General features: G+C 38.0%; 1 protein-coding gene across 8 annotated transcripts; it reads left to right on the top strand.

The window, feature by feature from the left end:
• Positions 1–1,874: 1,874 nt before the first annotated feature.
• LOC104242263 (protein MICRORCHIDIA 6-like) lies at positions 1,875–11,035 on the top strand. 8 transcript variants are annotated; one of them, XM_070150336.1, is made up of 12 exons: positions 2,242–2,555; positions 3,993–4,031; positions 6,285–6,383; positions 6,477–6,575; positions 6,667–6,813; positions 7,274–7,366; positions 8,091–8,142; positions 8,245–8,356; positions 8,713–8,801; positions 9,669–9,775; positions 10,556–10,598; positions 10,734–11,035. In XM_070150336.1, exons 1-11 carry the CDS (start codon positions 2,544–2,546, stop codon positions 10,562–10,564), a joined length of 858 nt encoding a protein of 285 aa, XP_070006437.1. In that variant the 5' UTR covers positions 2,242–2,543; the 3' UTR covers positions 10,565–10,598; positions 10,734–11,035. The 8 variants fall into 8 exon arrangements, with proteins under 8 accessions (XP_070006443.1, XP_070006440.1, XP_070006437.1 ...); XM_070150342.1 differs by lacking the exons at positions 2,242–2,555; positions 10,556–10,598; positions 10,734–11,035 and adding exons at positions 1,875–2,235; positions 9,922–10,549; XM_070150339.1 differs by lacking the exons at positions 2,242–2,555; positions 10,556–10,598; positions 10,734–11,035 and adding exons at positions 1,875–2,235; positions 9,922–10,549 and having other exon boundaries at positions 3,928–4,031.
• Positions 11,036–16,023: the final 4,988 nt, after the last annotated feature.

Genomic DNA, 16,023 nt, shown 5'->3' with positions numbered 1-16,023 from the left:
TTCTTATTGTTGCACTTAATTATACTGTCTTATTCTATACTGTGATACCTTGTTTTTTCATTTAAACTCAGTAGGGCCCTGACCTTACTCGTCACTACTCGACCGAGGTTAGGCTTGGCACTTACTGAGTATTGTTGTGGTGTACTCATGCCCTTTCTGCGCATGTTTTTCATGTGCAGATCCAGGTACTTCGACTCAACCCTACTACCCTTGAGTCGAGACAATTCTCCAGAGATTTTGAGGTATATCTGCCGCGTCCGCAGACCGAGGAGTCCCTTTCCATTCTCCCTTATAATACCATCCCTTCTGTATTTACTTTTGTTTAAACATTCTGGAGTTAGACACTTGTAGTTATTCAATAGCTTGTGATTTCATGAGATTTCGGGTTTTGGAAAATGTAGTTTTAGTTTGAGAGTTGTATTGTATATGCCGAGAGACATCTTAAACTTTCATTTGATATTTTTCTACAGTTTTGGCGAGTTTATCTCTGTTGTTTTCTTTTCTGCAATTTGTTGGGTTTACCTAGTCGTAGAGACTAGGTGCCATCACGACAATTCATGGATGGCGAACTCGGGTCGTGACATTTCAACTACTTGTTTGTTTGGTTGGATCTGTTGCTGATTTAACTGGTGTTAATAATAGTCATCTTTTCGTTGCTTAAAGTAGTTGAACTTAGGGGGTACTATTTAGCTTTCATCTATTTGTTTGTTTGGTTGGATCTGTTGCTGATTTAAGCAGTGTTATTAAAAACCATCTTTTCGTTGCTTAAGGTGATGAAGCAATGCGAAGTGAGGGGTTATCACTTCATGGGTGAACCCGTGCGCCTCAGAGAAGTGTGCATTTCAAATAAGGATGTGCAACGTGATCCCAACGAGAAGCGATCCATTCTTTAAATCTCAAGTTTAAGGGGTTGGCTTAATATCCGAGTTGTATATTGGATGCTTAAATTATCAATCTTTATTGCAATTTGATTATTTAGGTTCTAAAAACAACTATGCTTGATATTTTTCTATTTTGTAAATTATGCGTTTCACTTTGACAAAGCATGTGCTTCAGTTCTTGCTTTTCACTCATGCCCGATGAGCCTTGTCACTTTTTTGCGCTTTTTCACTTTTAAATGCATTTAATTTAAGAATTTCAGGACCAGCTCTCAAAGGTATCAGGTTAAAAAAGATGGATTAAATTGCAAAAAAGACTCGTGGGAAGTAGACAGAGACTTAGTTGATACAAACCTATGAATAGGAAAACGAAGACGGGTGGATCTACGTACCCCGAGAATAGAAGCTAGAGAACCTAAGTCTGAAGAAGAGTCTTGGTTCGAAGTATAGGGAGAGAGGGAGACCACTGAATCAGTTGGCTCAGCTCTGAAAACTGAGTGACGAGAATCTGTCTTCACAAACCTGCGAAACTTCCCCTTAAGCTGATCAAGCTGCTGATCACTCTGGTCACCCGGATCTTGCTGACTCTATTAAATCGGAGAATTCTGATGCTGTCTCACATAAACTCCTCAATAGTTCCGTTTGTTAGAACTATTTTAGGTAACTGTTCTTGTATTCTAAGTTAAATGTTCTTTTTGACTTGGTTACTTTATGATGTTCTTGTTCCACTTAGGATCCTTCAAGGTAAGAATTAAAAAATGTATGTTGTTTAATTAATGTTAAATGGGAAGATTATATGGGCCACCTTCTAGTTGTAAAAAAGCCAATTACCTTCTTTTTTGTCTGCAGTTTATAGAGTAGAAGAGGGGAAGAGTTTAGGATAATTCAACATCGGAAACAAATGTCCTTATTAAGCAGGATGAATGTTCACTTTGGGATGTTTCACCTCTGCAACTCCAGTGTTTTGTTTTCTTTTCTATTTCCTGAATGGTCAGTTTAAAGAAGATACTACAAATAATTATTCTTATGGTGAATGAAAGAAGCTTTTTTCTTTTGGATCCGGCAACTTGCTTAATGTAGTTGGTCATTAATCATTTGATATCTCTACACTTGTATTCTGAGCAAGCAATGGACACAAAGCATCGGTCTTCTCTCCTATACATTTTTGACAGGGGAAGGCCTTGACAGAATAGTGGTTCCTATGGTGAGCCGCAGTTGTATTGGTTACAGTGTTTTAAAAGGAGTTTTTGGAGCGGGTCCTGTGTCGGGACATAGTAAAAACACAGCAAGGCGATCCTGGGGGCAAAAGTATCGCGAGGCATAAGCCCCATTGTTCTGGGCATACGCTGAGGCGTTTGTAAGTTTTTGTTTTGGGGTGTAAGCCTAGGATGCCTCTCAGATTAGAATTAAAATTGCTAAACAAGTCCTTAATATATATAATATCAAAAAGCACAAAGTCGGCTTGTTATTAAATTCTAAAAAGTTTATAGTCAAGAAATTTCTTAGCCCTAATTTTTATTCTTTCTCTTCGTCATCTACCGGGTAAAGGAGAAAATGATCAATTTGCAATGACAAAGCAAACACGCATCATCCCCCATCACTTGCTCTGGTTCGACGCTTCTGATTGTAGATTCCTTCTTTGCTTGTCTTTCTTTTGAAGTTCTTATGCTCTTTCAAGTTAGTATATACATTTCTACTCTATATATTTCCAAAGTCTGATTAGTCTTTTCAGATGAAGTAATTCTGATTAGTTTTTAGTCAATTGTTGATTCTATTTAGTGTTTTAAGATGAAGCAGTTCTATACACATTTCCACTTGTTTTATATTTTATTGAAATTTCTTTAAATTCTATGTAATATTTACCTTCTTTTAATTATAATTTCCGTTATATCTGTTTGTAAAATATTACAAATAAACAGATATTATTTCCTGGCCAGCAAATAAAAAAGTTTAGAAGGAACTTATAAATAGAGTTAGAAAAGGCTAATTTACCGCTTATAATTACTTTACCTTTATTTTAGTTCCCAAAACTTGTTAAATATCAAATCATAATTGTCACAAATAATGAAAAAGAGATTATTGTATTTATAAATGAGAACTTGTACTTATAATTTTGTAAGGCTACACTAGGTGACGAATTTTTATGTAGTACAAATATGAGATGTTTAGAAAATTTTGAAAAAAGCGAAGATTAACTGAAATAACTAGGTTTAAACAGGTAGTTCATTTGCTTCCTACTTTAATTCTATTTCATGTATTAATTAATTTATTTACATTCAATTTGCATCATCAAGATAAAACAATTTGTTTACATGCAACTAAAATCCAATAATACTGTTTGGGGTTTTGAGCTTTGCAGCTTTCTTATATTAATTGCTAGAAAGAAGTGATGAAATGTTGAAGAGGGTGATGGAATTGGTGTTGATGGGAGTCAATAGGAAGTTTTTTCTTTTTAACTTTATCTAAATTTTTATCTTTATTTTAGTGATATTTTGATTTGATGTTTCCTATTATATACTGATGTAAAAACTTTAACTGTAAACTTAAAACTTGTTGAAAGTGTATATGACATGGTTATTTGTAAGCTTTTATTGGTCTAACTATAAATTTCCAGCCAGAAGTTATAAATGTTTTTATACTTTCCGTTTATCAATTTGTTATTTCATGTTAATACTAATTCCCCTTCATATTCTTCTGCATTGAGTCTCAGACATATCTCCTTTGCTCTCAGTTTTATTTATGTCTTTGTTTATGCATTTAAAATAAGAGTCTGAACAACTACATTGACTAATATTAGAACCAAATGGGATGAAATCAGAATTTGTTATGGGTAATTTGAGCCTTGATGAAAATTGAGGTGGAAAATGATTTTAGAATGTTGGAAGTTGAAGAAATTTTTGGTGGCTGGTCAATTGCCAGCCAATATAGCATAGGGAGAGAAATTGTTATTTATCATTGTTCAAGAGGCAAATGATTCTAACCATCTAACACTTCCTCTCTTGTCCTTAATTCTTTTAATATTTGAAATTTTTTTGCTCATATGATACAGGTTGAATATGAGTTCATATCCGCCCTGAACAACATTTTGTGAATAACCTCTCGTTGTTGTTGCAGTGGTCTCCATTTTCAACGGAGGAAGCCCTTCTTAAGCAAGTGAGTTTAAAACTGCATCAATTTGTCTCTTCTTAATTAAATAATACATTACGCATAATGGCACCCAAGGATGTGGCCTAGTGGTCAATAAAGTGGGTGAGAACCATGAGGTCTCAGGTTCAAATCCCAGCGGAGGCAAAAAACACTAGGTGATTTCTTCCCATCTATCCAAGCCTTGGTGGATAGAGTTACTTGGTACTCGTTGCTGGTGGGAGGTGGCAGGTATCCCGTGGAGTCGAGTTGCGTGCAAGCTAGCCCGGACACCACGGTTATAAAAGAAGAAAAAAATTAGGCATAATATATCCTGACAAGGTTAATAGCCAATGTTATTATCCTATAAAGGGCCAACTTTTCTTTTTAAATGCTAAAGGGAATTTGGAAGCGTGGAGTTTGACATGTAAGAGAGAGCTCAAGCGTGAGGGGTTGGTGCTCTGGAATGCGAGGCCATGCGAGTAGCAGAACATCTAATGCATAAATTAGACATCCCTTAATTAGTAACTCCCTTCGTTTCAATTTATGTGAACCTATTTGACTAGGCACGGAGTTTAAGAAAAAAAAGACTTTTAACTTGTGGTATAAAATGTATATTGTGTGGCTATAAATCGTTGCATAAAGGTAAATTGTTTCCAAATATGGTATGGACTAAAAAGGAGATATGTTCACATAAATTGAAAAGGATGGAATATAATAAAAGATCTTGAGAAGATGATGCCGTTTCTCATGGCATATGAAAAGAATTAAAAGTCAAAGAGTGGGAGATAAACCCAAATGAAACTGCTTTTGCTTTTTGTAGTGTTGAAGTTTCTGCCATCTAAACACATGATTTCTTGTTAAATGCTAAAGGGAATTTGGAAGCGTGGAGTTTGACATGTAAGGGAGAGCTCAAGCGTGAGGGGTTGGTGCTCTGGAATGCGAGGCCATGCGAGTAGCAGAACATCTAATGCATAAATTAGACATCCCTTAATTAGTAACTCCCTTCGTTTCAATTTATGTGAACCTATTTGACTAGGCACGGAGTTTAAGAAGAAAAAAAAGACTTTTAACTTGTGGTATAAAATGTATATTGTGTGGCTATAAATCGTTGCATAAAGGTAAATTGTTTCCAAATATGGTATGGACTAAAAAGGAGATATGTTCACATAAATTGAAAAGGATGGAATATAATAAAAGATCTTGAGAAGATGATGCCGTTTCTCATGGCATATGAAAAGAATTAAAAGTCAAAGAGTGGGAGATAAACCCAAATGAAACTGCTTTTGCTTTTTGTAGTGTTGAAGTTTCTGCCATCTAAACACATGATTTCTTGTCATTGATGAAAAGTTGTGTTGTGGAATCTTCTACATTTGCTGCTTCAAAATTCAGGATGCCCTGATGGTTGGATCCTCAGAATCTTCGTCTTTTTAAGCTCTTCACATCTGAAAGTTACCTTGGGCTAGTTACTTAACTATTCTATCAGTGGACTATTCTTCATCTCTAAGCACCTCATCAGAATGAACTTTTTAACTACTTACCTGAACCATTGACCAGATGTCTTAGATTAAATAAGACGTTTTGCTTTTTTTCTTTCTTTTTCTCTTGAGGTGTTGGAGGGTTTGAATTTGTTGCCATGTTAAAGTTTCCTGGACAGCTGGACCTATCTTGATTAGATAAAACATTGTCTGTATTATGTCCTGACGAGGTTACTAGATACTGTTATCATTCTAGAAAAAGGAATTTTCTGTCTGAATGCTAATGGAGAAGAGGGGTTGCTCTGATGGTAAGCAACCCCCACTTCCAACCGAGAGGTTGTGGGGTTGCTCTGATGGTAAGCAACCCCCACTTCCAACCGAGAGGTTGTGAGTTCGAGTCTCTCCAAGAGCAAGGCGGGAAATTCTTGGAGGGAAGGATGTCGAGGGTCTATTTGGAAACAGTCTCCCTACCCCAGGGTAGGGGTAAGGTTTGCATAAACACTACCCTCCCCAGACCCCACTAAGTGGGATTATACTGGGTTGTTGTTGTTGTAATGCTAATGGAGAATATATAAGGTTGGAGTTTGACATGTGAGCAAAAGAGCTCAAGTTAAAATGAGGAAGGGTGTTTGGGACTGCAAGGGCATGTGAGCAGAGAATCTCTGATGAATAACTGAGAGATCCTTTAAATTTTGTGGCAAGTCATCCTTAATTGCCAGATGCATTATGTCTATTTGATTCTTCTTCCTGTGTTCCAACTGTTGATATACCTTATCTATAACCAACTATTCTTTTCCCACAACAGTTGGATGACATTGGTGATCATGGGAGTAGGATCATAATCTACAATTTGTGGCTAAATAATGAAGGCAAAATGGAGCTTGACTTTCAGTCAGATCCTGAGGTTTGATTTCTTTATCTGATTTAATTTTCCCATTTGGAATCTCTTGCACTGTTATTTACCATAATATGACTACTTCTACTACAATAATTGCAGGATATTCGTATCTCTTGTGATGCAGAAAGTGGTAAAAGTTGCTCCAGCACGTCAGTAAGTGACCTGCATCTTGCCAACACTCTTCAGTATTCACTCCGAGTAAGTTCGTTAATGAACAAGATGCACTTGAAGTTTCTTCATTCAAGGAGATCCCTGATTTCTAACTATGTTGTATTCTTCTTCTAAACAGGCATATCTATCTATCCTGTATTTGAAAATCCCTGAAAACTTTTGCATATGGTTGCGTGGACGGATAGTAGAGTATCATAACATTGCTAGAGATCTCAAGTATCCAGAATTTATCGTGTACAAACCTCAAAATGGTGGATGCAAAGAGGTTTCCACTAGTTTCTCTCTTTCTCAGACGTACTGTAAAGCATATCATTGATAACATTGATCAGAGCCTGCTCTTTTGTCAGAACAGTATATCAGTATAAGCCCATTTCTTCCTTTGATCTGCTTATGATTAAAAAGAGACCGATTATTAAGGATACTATATGGACACACTCGCACATACTATAATTTCTGGAAAAAAATGTAAACATCTGTGTATAGGGGGTACTTTGAGTTAAAACATTAATATAACTTTTCCCTTCATATAAAGGATAAAAAGGGTAAGTTGAGTCAAACTTACTAAATGGAGGATGTAGTAATAGGGTATTAGAAATGGTATTTTTAGAGAGCTGCATAGTGCAGTTTTTTGCTATAAAGCTTCAGATTTTTCTAATAACACTCAGCAGCTTCCCCCTTCTCCCTCTTTAAGATTCCTAACTGTTATTTTTCTTTATTCTTGGCAGGGTTCCGTCATTACTTCCATTGGCTTCCTAAAGGAAGCTCCATTGGTGAATATTCATGGTTTCAATGTCTACCACAGGAAGCGTTTGATACTGGTGAGTTGCTCTATCCAATGTTTTGATTTTGTAAATGGTACTTTGACTCATCTAGCACCTTCAGAAGTTTCCCCACTTCTCCAAAAGCCACTTCGCGCTTTTAGAAGACACATAGCTTTTGAGGTTTACTCTAGGACCTGATAATGACTGAAATTGATATGCATAAAACGATAAAATAGTAAATATTCCACCTGTCTTACTACAAAGTTGTTTTGCATAGTGATAAACCAGATGTCCATACCTTCAGAGTCTATCAGGACCCAAATAATTTGATGAAAAAGAAAAAGAAAAAAAGGAAGAGAAGGAAAATGGATGAGATGAGATAGTTTCGTAATTTGAACCTAATTGATATGGGGGATAGAGGGAAAAGGATTTCTAATGGGAAACTGTTTGCTGTGGGTCTGAAACAATGTTTCAGTATTAGTTCCATTACGCTTTTAGTTATGTATTCCTCCATATACCTAGCTTCCCTTAAACATACCTTTTGTACGCCTTCTCAATTTTTCCTTCCATCTCTTTTCTCCTCCGTTTCTGAGGTCTTATCTTTATGAACTGGCGCTAAATATATATTCTGCATTTAACCTGGTCTTCGGACAAGTATACACTATTTTGCACTGTGTTTATATCCTTTTGCTTAATTATCTTCTGCAATAACAGATTTTACTGTAAATGATATCTAGAGCCTATGTCTTGTCTTAAAAAATTTCCATTCGTTTCTTTGCAGCCATTTTGGAATGTGGCAGGCTCTTCTACTGCTAGAAGCAGAGGGGTTGTAGGTATGGAGCCTATGAAGCATTTCTTCTCTACTTGTGGTGCTTTATTCTTTTGGTCCACTACTAGCTGGAAAAGGCTCTAACTATTTTTTCCTGCCTTTTTAGGTGTTCTAGAAGCAAACTTTATTCAGCCAACTCATAATAAACAGGACTTCGAGAAAACACCCCTCTTTCAAAAGCTCGAGAACCGATTAAAGGAGATGACATGGGAGTACTGGTAGGCTATTACTTGAAGAACTATATGCCTACAAACTGCTGTTTAGCACTGAGTTGTATCGCTCCTATTCCTGGGCAACTAGTTTATCTAACTTCTCCACATGGATTATACACCAATAAACTGCTGTTTAGAAAATTAGCTGAATCCCAACTGTCTTGGACCGCCATTTTACATTCTATGCATGTATTTCTGTCTTAAGCAAGGAAATGAGAAATGTCTATTTAGCTTCTCAAATTGATTGCTATTGTTTATCATTCTGGATGCCCTTTTTTGCTTGTTCTTTGTGTGATTCTTGTTAATTGAATGTTTATTTGTTGATTGATTGATTTTATGTATTTATCATTTGATTTTGACAGGGATTATCACTGTGGACTAATTGGTTATCATGCAACTAAAAGGCTTCATAAACCTTCTCAGGTTTCATCAGAATCTAGACAGAAACATGGTACGTATCACCCCATTCCGTTGAGCAAAATGTCCTCTGTTGTTACTGGTGCCAAAGTTTTCTGTACTGGGAAACCTTCCTTCCCAAATAACACACAAGATGTTGACGGACCAAAAACAAATAGAGTTGTTGTCATTATGTGCATATTTCGGTGGGGTTTGGATGATTCCTCATTTCAAGGAGGATTTTGTAGCAATTTGTGAAACGAACAGAAGTTGGTGGAATCATCAAAGAATGTGATATGATAGTCTGTACCTGGATATGTCTTCTTGTCAGTAACTTGCCAAGGGAGTTGAATCTCTTAACTTGCAAACATCGTATCAAACGAAAGCACAGCTAACACGTGATACAGTTTGAAAATATTGTTTATTGTGCCCTAATCTTCTCTAATTTTTAGTGCTCCTGGCACATAATAGATATACCAAATACATCCACAATAGGAAGATCTGCAAGTTGAAATTAATGGTGTCTAACTTCTGAATGATGGCTTAAAAACAGTAGTATTGTAATATATCCCATCAGACATTATTTAGTATTTGATCAATTAGGGGGACACGGAGATATAGAAGAATGTATCATAATTCATATTAGATGTATTGTTTGGGAACTTGTTGCTGTCTCCTGTCTTGCATGTGTTCGCAGATTGCATTTTCATATACTTTTATCCACTGGACATACAGTATTAATGCATAAATTTCTCTTTGATCCCTCGAGGTTGTTCAACTTTCATTTCACCTCTATTTGCTATAAGAATAGGTCTTACCCTTGGCCTTTAACAACCCGATGAGTTTGCGCTATACATTTCCGTACTACCCGTAAGCACCTTTTGTCATTAGTACCTCTCATACAATCTTTTGCGATTTACAGCAACCACGAAAAGGAAAGACCATGATCATTCAATAGAACCTGAAATTCTGAAACGAAAGGCGGGATTAAGGGTCAATCTAACTGGTCCCGAGTCCATTCAAAATCCGGTTTGTGTCTACGAACTTTCCTCCACTTATTTTGACTTCAATAATTGACTGTGAAACTTAGCATTATGTTTTAAAATTTTGTCCATGCATTTCAGGTCATTCTCTGCTTTTGTTTTAATCTCTTCTTTATGTTTAACTGAACATAGCCTGCCACCACTACCACAAGTCACTTGGAAGATCAAGAGTTGGTCCTCCTCCTTAAAGAGAACAAAAGGCTCTACGCACGATAAGTTCAAAATGAGTCACTTGACTTCTTTTTTATCCTAATTATTCCCACCATGACGGTATTTGCTTGGACACGCAGTTTAAGGAAGAATGAAAAACTTTTGACACGATAAATAACATACTAAAACTACCTTAGGATCATGTGCTCTTCTACTTGTTATTTCATCCCTATAATAGCATGTCATTAAGAGAATGAGAATTTTAAAATAAAAAAGTTAACAAATATAAAAAGGTGTCAATCTTTTTGGAACAGAACAAAAAGGAACAATGTTAGATAAATAGAATGGAAGAAGTAGAATTCCAAATTCCAAATTCCAAATTCCAAATTCCAATTGCACCCGTACTTTTGGGCAAGTACAATTCAGAAAGATATATATACTTAGCTCATGAATGCCAGCACTTTGCCTTCTTCCTTGTAAATGTTATGTTCATGATAACCAGCAGTTTTGCATTCTCCCTTCTCGTATACATCGTGGAGTTGTTACTTGTAACATACTAGTCTTTTCAGATGCTCTTTTCTTAAGTTCCCTTTCATGTGCTTTTTCTGTCCTTCAGATGCTCTGAATATGAGAAGATGGATGAGGAACTTAATGCTAAGGTAATCCTAAGAGAGTTTGCTTTAGCTGTTGTGTTTTGATGTTCCAGTTGAACGGTGGCATCTAGTTTCAAGTTTTTGCTCTAGTATATTATGAAAGATCTTGAGAACCATGTATTGTTTATGCAACCTTGGTAGGTAACTTTGCTAAGGAAGGAACTGAAGGAAGCCCAGCGCGAATACGGTCGGTTGCTAATTGAATCAGGATCCCTGGAGTACCCCAAGATGGAAAGTACTGTTACTCTATAGATAATACTTGTTATAGTGCTCGTATGTATATATTTTTGTAAACTTTAAGAAATCCCTCGCTCAACTTCTTGTGCTTGTAAGAAATGGAGCTAACTTGCTATAGTGCTTGTATGTACATATTTTCTGTAAACTATATATTTTTGTTTAAGAAATCGGATGTAGCGTCTGCTGAAACTAGCAGGTTCTTCTTCTGTCTGTGACCTTTAAATCTGCACATTTGCTTGTCCCTTCCATATAGGGGCAGATACAGGTGGAAGGGAGTGGGGTTCACGTGCACTTGTACTCCCCTTCCTAAATTATTATAGTAATGCTATCTCTTTAAAACTACAAACTATATGTGCACCCAAGATCAAAAAATTCGATGGTATAATGATTACTGTGTGTACCTCTACAAGGCTAGGAGTTCAAATCCATGTTGATCTTGTTGCCCTTTCCTTTCTTTTTCTAGAATTAGATCCACCTATGAGAGACCGGCGTATGTGGTGTCACCTCTTGCGTTTTAATTAAGCGTTTTTTTCTTTTGGTTTATTCTTGCAAAATTCCCTAGTCTCAAACATTGAAATCCCTATCCTACTTTTGTCACCAAAAAACCAAATGTTTGAGTCTAAAATAGTGTAGGTGGAGTATTATAATTCCGTTGTACAACAACGGGGTTATCCGAAACTGCATCAACTATAAGGACATCAAACTGTTAAGTCACACTATGCAAGTCTGGGAGAGAGTGCTGAAGATGAGGGTGAGGAGGGGTGTGTCGATTGTCGAGAACCAGTTCAGTTTCATGTCGGGGGCAATCAGCTAGTGAAACCATTTATACTGTAAGGAGATTGGTGGAATAATATAGGGAAAGAAAGAGGGTCTTATATATGGTGTTCATTGACCTAGAAAAAGCATACGACAAAGTTCCAAGGGAGATTTTATGGGATGTTTAGAGGATATAGGGGTACTCATACATTAAGGCGATTAAGGACATGTATAATTGAGCCAAGACCTGTGTAAGGTAGTGGGAGGAGACTTGGGAGATTTTCCTGTCAAGATGGGGTTGCACTAGGGATCAACTCTTACCCCCTTTTTTATTCGCCTTGGTGATGGATGTATTGGTGTGACACATCCAAGGGGAGGTGCCATGATGTCTGTTATTTGCAGATGACATAATACTGATTGACGAGACGTGAGGTGGAGTTAATGTGAGGCTGGAGGTTTGGAGACAGACTCTGGAGTCTATAAGTTTTAGGTTGAGCAAAATTAAAACAGAATACTCGGAGTGCAAGTTTAGTGACATGACTTACGAGGCAAACGTAGAAGTGAGGCTTGACACACAAGTCATCCCCAAGAGAGCAAGCTTCAAGTATCTTGATTCTATCATCAAGATAATTGGGAGATTGACGAGGATGTTACACATCGTAGCAGAGTGGGTTTGGGTGAAATGGAGGCTTGCATCTGGTATCTTGTGTGATAAGAATGTTCCACAAAGCGTTAAAGGTAAGTTCTATAAGGTGATCATTAGACCGACGATATTGTATGGGGCGGAGTACAGACATCTAATAATTCTCATGTTCAGAAGAAAAAGTAGCAAAAATGAGGATGTTGAGATGGATGTGTGTGTGTGTACTAGGAGATATGATTAGGAATGAAGACATTTGTGACAAGGTAGAAGTGGCCCTCGTGGTGGATAAGATGCAGGAAGCAAGACTAAAATTGTTTGAGCATGTGAAGAGGAGATGCACAGATGCCTAATTGAGGAGGCGTGGGAGGTTGGCGATGGGAGGTCTTAGGAGAGGTAGAGGCAGACCGAAGAAGTATTGAAGAGAGGTGATTAGGCAGGATACTCACTTTCATCTTACCGAGAATATAGCCATGGATAGGAGGACGTAGATGTCAAGAATTAGAGTAGTAGGTTAGGAGGTAGTAGTAGCAGTCTCGTATTTCTTTGTCTTATATTTCTATTACTACCTACTGCTTCTTTTGCTTCGATTTTTCCATTATCTTGTTGTAGCTACTACTTCTCTTTTCATAGCTTCTTTACTACTTTATTTCCCTTTTACTACTGTCGGTTTTTGCTTTCCTTGAGCCAATGGCCTATTGGAAATAATCTCTCTACCTTTACAAGGTAAGGGTAATGTCTGTGTATACACTATCCTCCCCAGATTTCATTTATAGGATTACACTTGGATTGTTGTTATTGTTGAGCCTAAACTAGTACTAGTAGTGAATGATGTACCATAACGTCAATATATTCAATTGAACTAATAATTTTAACTAATATATATATATATATATATATATATATATATATATGCAGAGCAATATAAATGTAAACTTGAGCAAGAGTAAAATAAATAAAAATTTGATTGTTATTGAAACTTAAAAATTGATAATACAAGTTAAAAACTTATAATAATATACTAGAGAGAGCTCTAATCAATTCTAGAGAGAGGGAGGGAATTCTTTCTCAAGTGGTAGTGTAAGGTGTGTGTTTTACAAGTGATAGGGGGCTATTTATAGCCAAAAACTAAAAATTACATAGTGTTTTCTAATGTCATTCATGATATCATTAGAAGTAAGTACTAACTGATATCATGGATGATGTCAGCTGTGATATCACATTGATATTGTTTCTTATTAATTTCTTAGAATATTAAATCACGGTCTTTTTCTTCCTCTTCTTCTGATGATTTTTCAGACAAAGATGCTTGATTTTTGTTTACCGAGAAAATGGTAATAACAATTAAATTTGTTATAGGACTCTAAAACTACGTGATCTATTTTTATGCTAGTTTGTTAAGCAGTTGATGCTATGTATGTGAGACTTAGAAATGAAATAAGAATTAAGGATAGGGTGATAATCAAACCGCTGGGCCAATTATCGGGGCCTCGAGCTCACTGATTCGGGGCCTCGAGGTCGATTCCGAAAGTTCGGCAAGGAGCTATCAAGGGGGGTCGGAATACGGTTAACAGTTATACTAAAATTAACGGAGGTTCTTTATGGCCAATGATAGGCAATAAATGATGAACAAGTATGAAGATAATAAATAAAGACAATAATATCAAGAGAGTATGTTAAAGAGTAAATAGAATGTTCTTGTATATTTCGTGTGGAGCAGATGAAGCAATAGGAACTTACAAAGTGATAGGGATCCCCTTTATATAGGAGGGCAATCCCATCATAGTACAACAAACATTAATGACAAAGAGGTAGGGATGTGACAGCTAGCCAATGTCATGGTGCAGGTTCAGACTAGCCTCAGACTAGCCTCAGACTAGCCTGACAGATTTCATCGGCCCTGGCTGCACTCCTTGGTAACTCCCCATATCTGTTGTGGTCGCGACCAACATTATCCCTAGGTCGGGCATCGACAAACCTCGAGGGAGGAAACTCGGCCATAACCTAGCAGCCTCGAGGCTTCGAAATGATCCTCTGCAATGCCTTAATGCCGAGAAATGGGACCCTCCGATTTTGCCGTATACAGATAGTCCCTGCGTTTCTTGGAGAGGAGCGATAAGAAACGACCTTGACATCAGACTCCTCGGACTTCCCGTGATGACGCCATACTGATGATGCAAGCCTACGTGATTATCGAAACATTTCGTCGTTTCGCTTCTCCAGGATCATTCAAAGCATTGCGGTTTCTCATTCTTCAAAGCCATAATGTCGCCGCTGATTCAGCTCCCAAGGATGCATTAAATGTACCTGCCATTACGTCTTTCAAGAGCGATAATGGTGCCGTCAATTACGCTGCCTCCTTTTCTATAAATGGGAGCCTCCTGGGATCAACCTTTCATTTATGTCTACGGAGATTATGAATGCACGATTCTGTCGGTTAGTGCACATATCGAACCCAGAAGCGAGTGTTCTTTCTGACTTTCGGTTGATAAAAACGGCTTCTCGCAGAATCCTTTGCCGTTCCTTGGGCCAAACCTGGATTGATCCGATAAACTCGGGTCGTCGGGATCCTTACTTTGAGTCGAATGGAAGTAGGGCTTCGAACCCCTAAACTGAGACTTAGCCTTTAGACCTCTAAGAGCAGTCCCCGAGTGAGGGTTGATTCGGGGCATTTGGAAACTTGTCTTGAACTTAATGTATATAACCTTAAGGCATTGTAGATAGGTCCCGGATGGGGGACTGCCCGGTTTTAGATAATATCCTGAGGATGAACCTTATGGACGGAGTTTGAAGTGCTTATTATTCTTCTTGAGAGGGGCCTTCAAAATCGGGTATCGTCTTGCAATGCTGTTAAAGGCTTCCTGGAGCCTAACTTATTTTTCGAAGGAGGTCCTCGAGGTCGGGTACAACCTCGGGGCTGGTGATGATGCTGTTGGCTTCTTAAAGCCTAACTTCTGTTTGATGGAAATCCTCGAGGTCGGGTACCACCTCGGGATTTGGCGATGATGTCGTTGGCCTTTTAAGACCTAACTTCTATTAGATGGAGATCCTCGAGGTTGGGCACCACCTCGGGATTGGTGAAGATGCCATTGGCCTTTTAAAACCTAACTTCTGTTGGATGGAGATCCTCGAGGTCGTCTACCACCTCGGGATTGGCGAAGGCGTTTTTGGCTTCTTGGAGCCTAACTTCTTTTTTTATGGAGGTCCTTAAGATCAGGTACCACCTCGGGACTAGCGAAGGCGTTTTTGGCTTCTTGGAGCCTACACTTCTTTTTTATGGAGGTCCTCGAGGTTGAGTACCACCTTGGGACTAGCAAAGGCGTTTTTGGCTTCCTAGAGACTAACTTGTTTTTGATGGAGATCCTCGAGGTTGGGTACCACCTCGGGACTAGCGATGATGACATCGATCAATGTTTCTAATCGGCTTTGGGGTAGGCGGACCGTCGCTGTTTCTTCCATGTATAAATATAGGGTTGACTCTGCTCTTTTTTGGAGATTCCACCATTTTAAGTAGTTACCCTTCTTTTTTTGTGCTAGCCTCTCGTTACTTCAGCACTAACACACGCTCATATTCCCGTTTTAGTTCTCTAATTTTGTCATAGCCATGGCTGCTATGTCGGGGTATGTCCGATAGGGAGGGGAGAGCTCTGCCTCCGGCATTCAGGACCAACGAGAGTACACCTTGAAGGCTACTTCTTTGATAGGAGAATAACATCTTGAGTCAGTGAGAAAAGACTGTGGATGGGGGGAGAAAGCGGTGTTACAGGCATTTTCCCTTGGTGAGGGCATCACGGATCG

The sequence above is a fragment of the Nicotiana sylvestris genome, chromosome 6 (genome assembly GCF_000393655.2).
Source record: "Nicotiana sylvestris chromosome 6, ASM39365v2, whole genome shotgun sequence".
NCBI lineage: Eukaryota > Viridiplantae > Streptophyta > Magnoliopsida > Solanales > Solanaceae > Nicotiana > Nicotiana sylvestris.
This window is presented reverse-complemented; position numbering and strand designations above follow the sequence as displayed.

Coding starts and splice junctions, on each gene's coding strand:
- LOC104242263 (XM_070150335.1), top strand. Junction 4,032..6,284: donor AGGAAGCCCTTCTTAAGCAA/GTGAGTTTAAAA, acceptor TTCCCACAACAG/TTGGATGACATTGGTGATCA. Junction 6,814..7,273: donor AAAATGGTGGATGCAAAGAG/GTTTCCACTAGT, acceptor TATTCTTGGCAG/GGTTCCGTCATTACTTCCAT.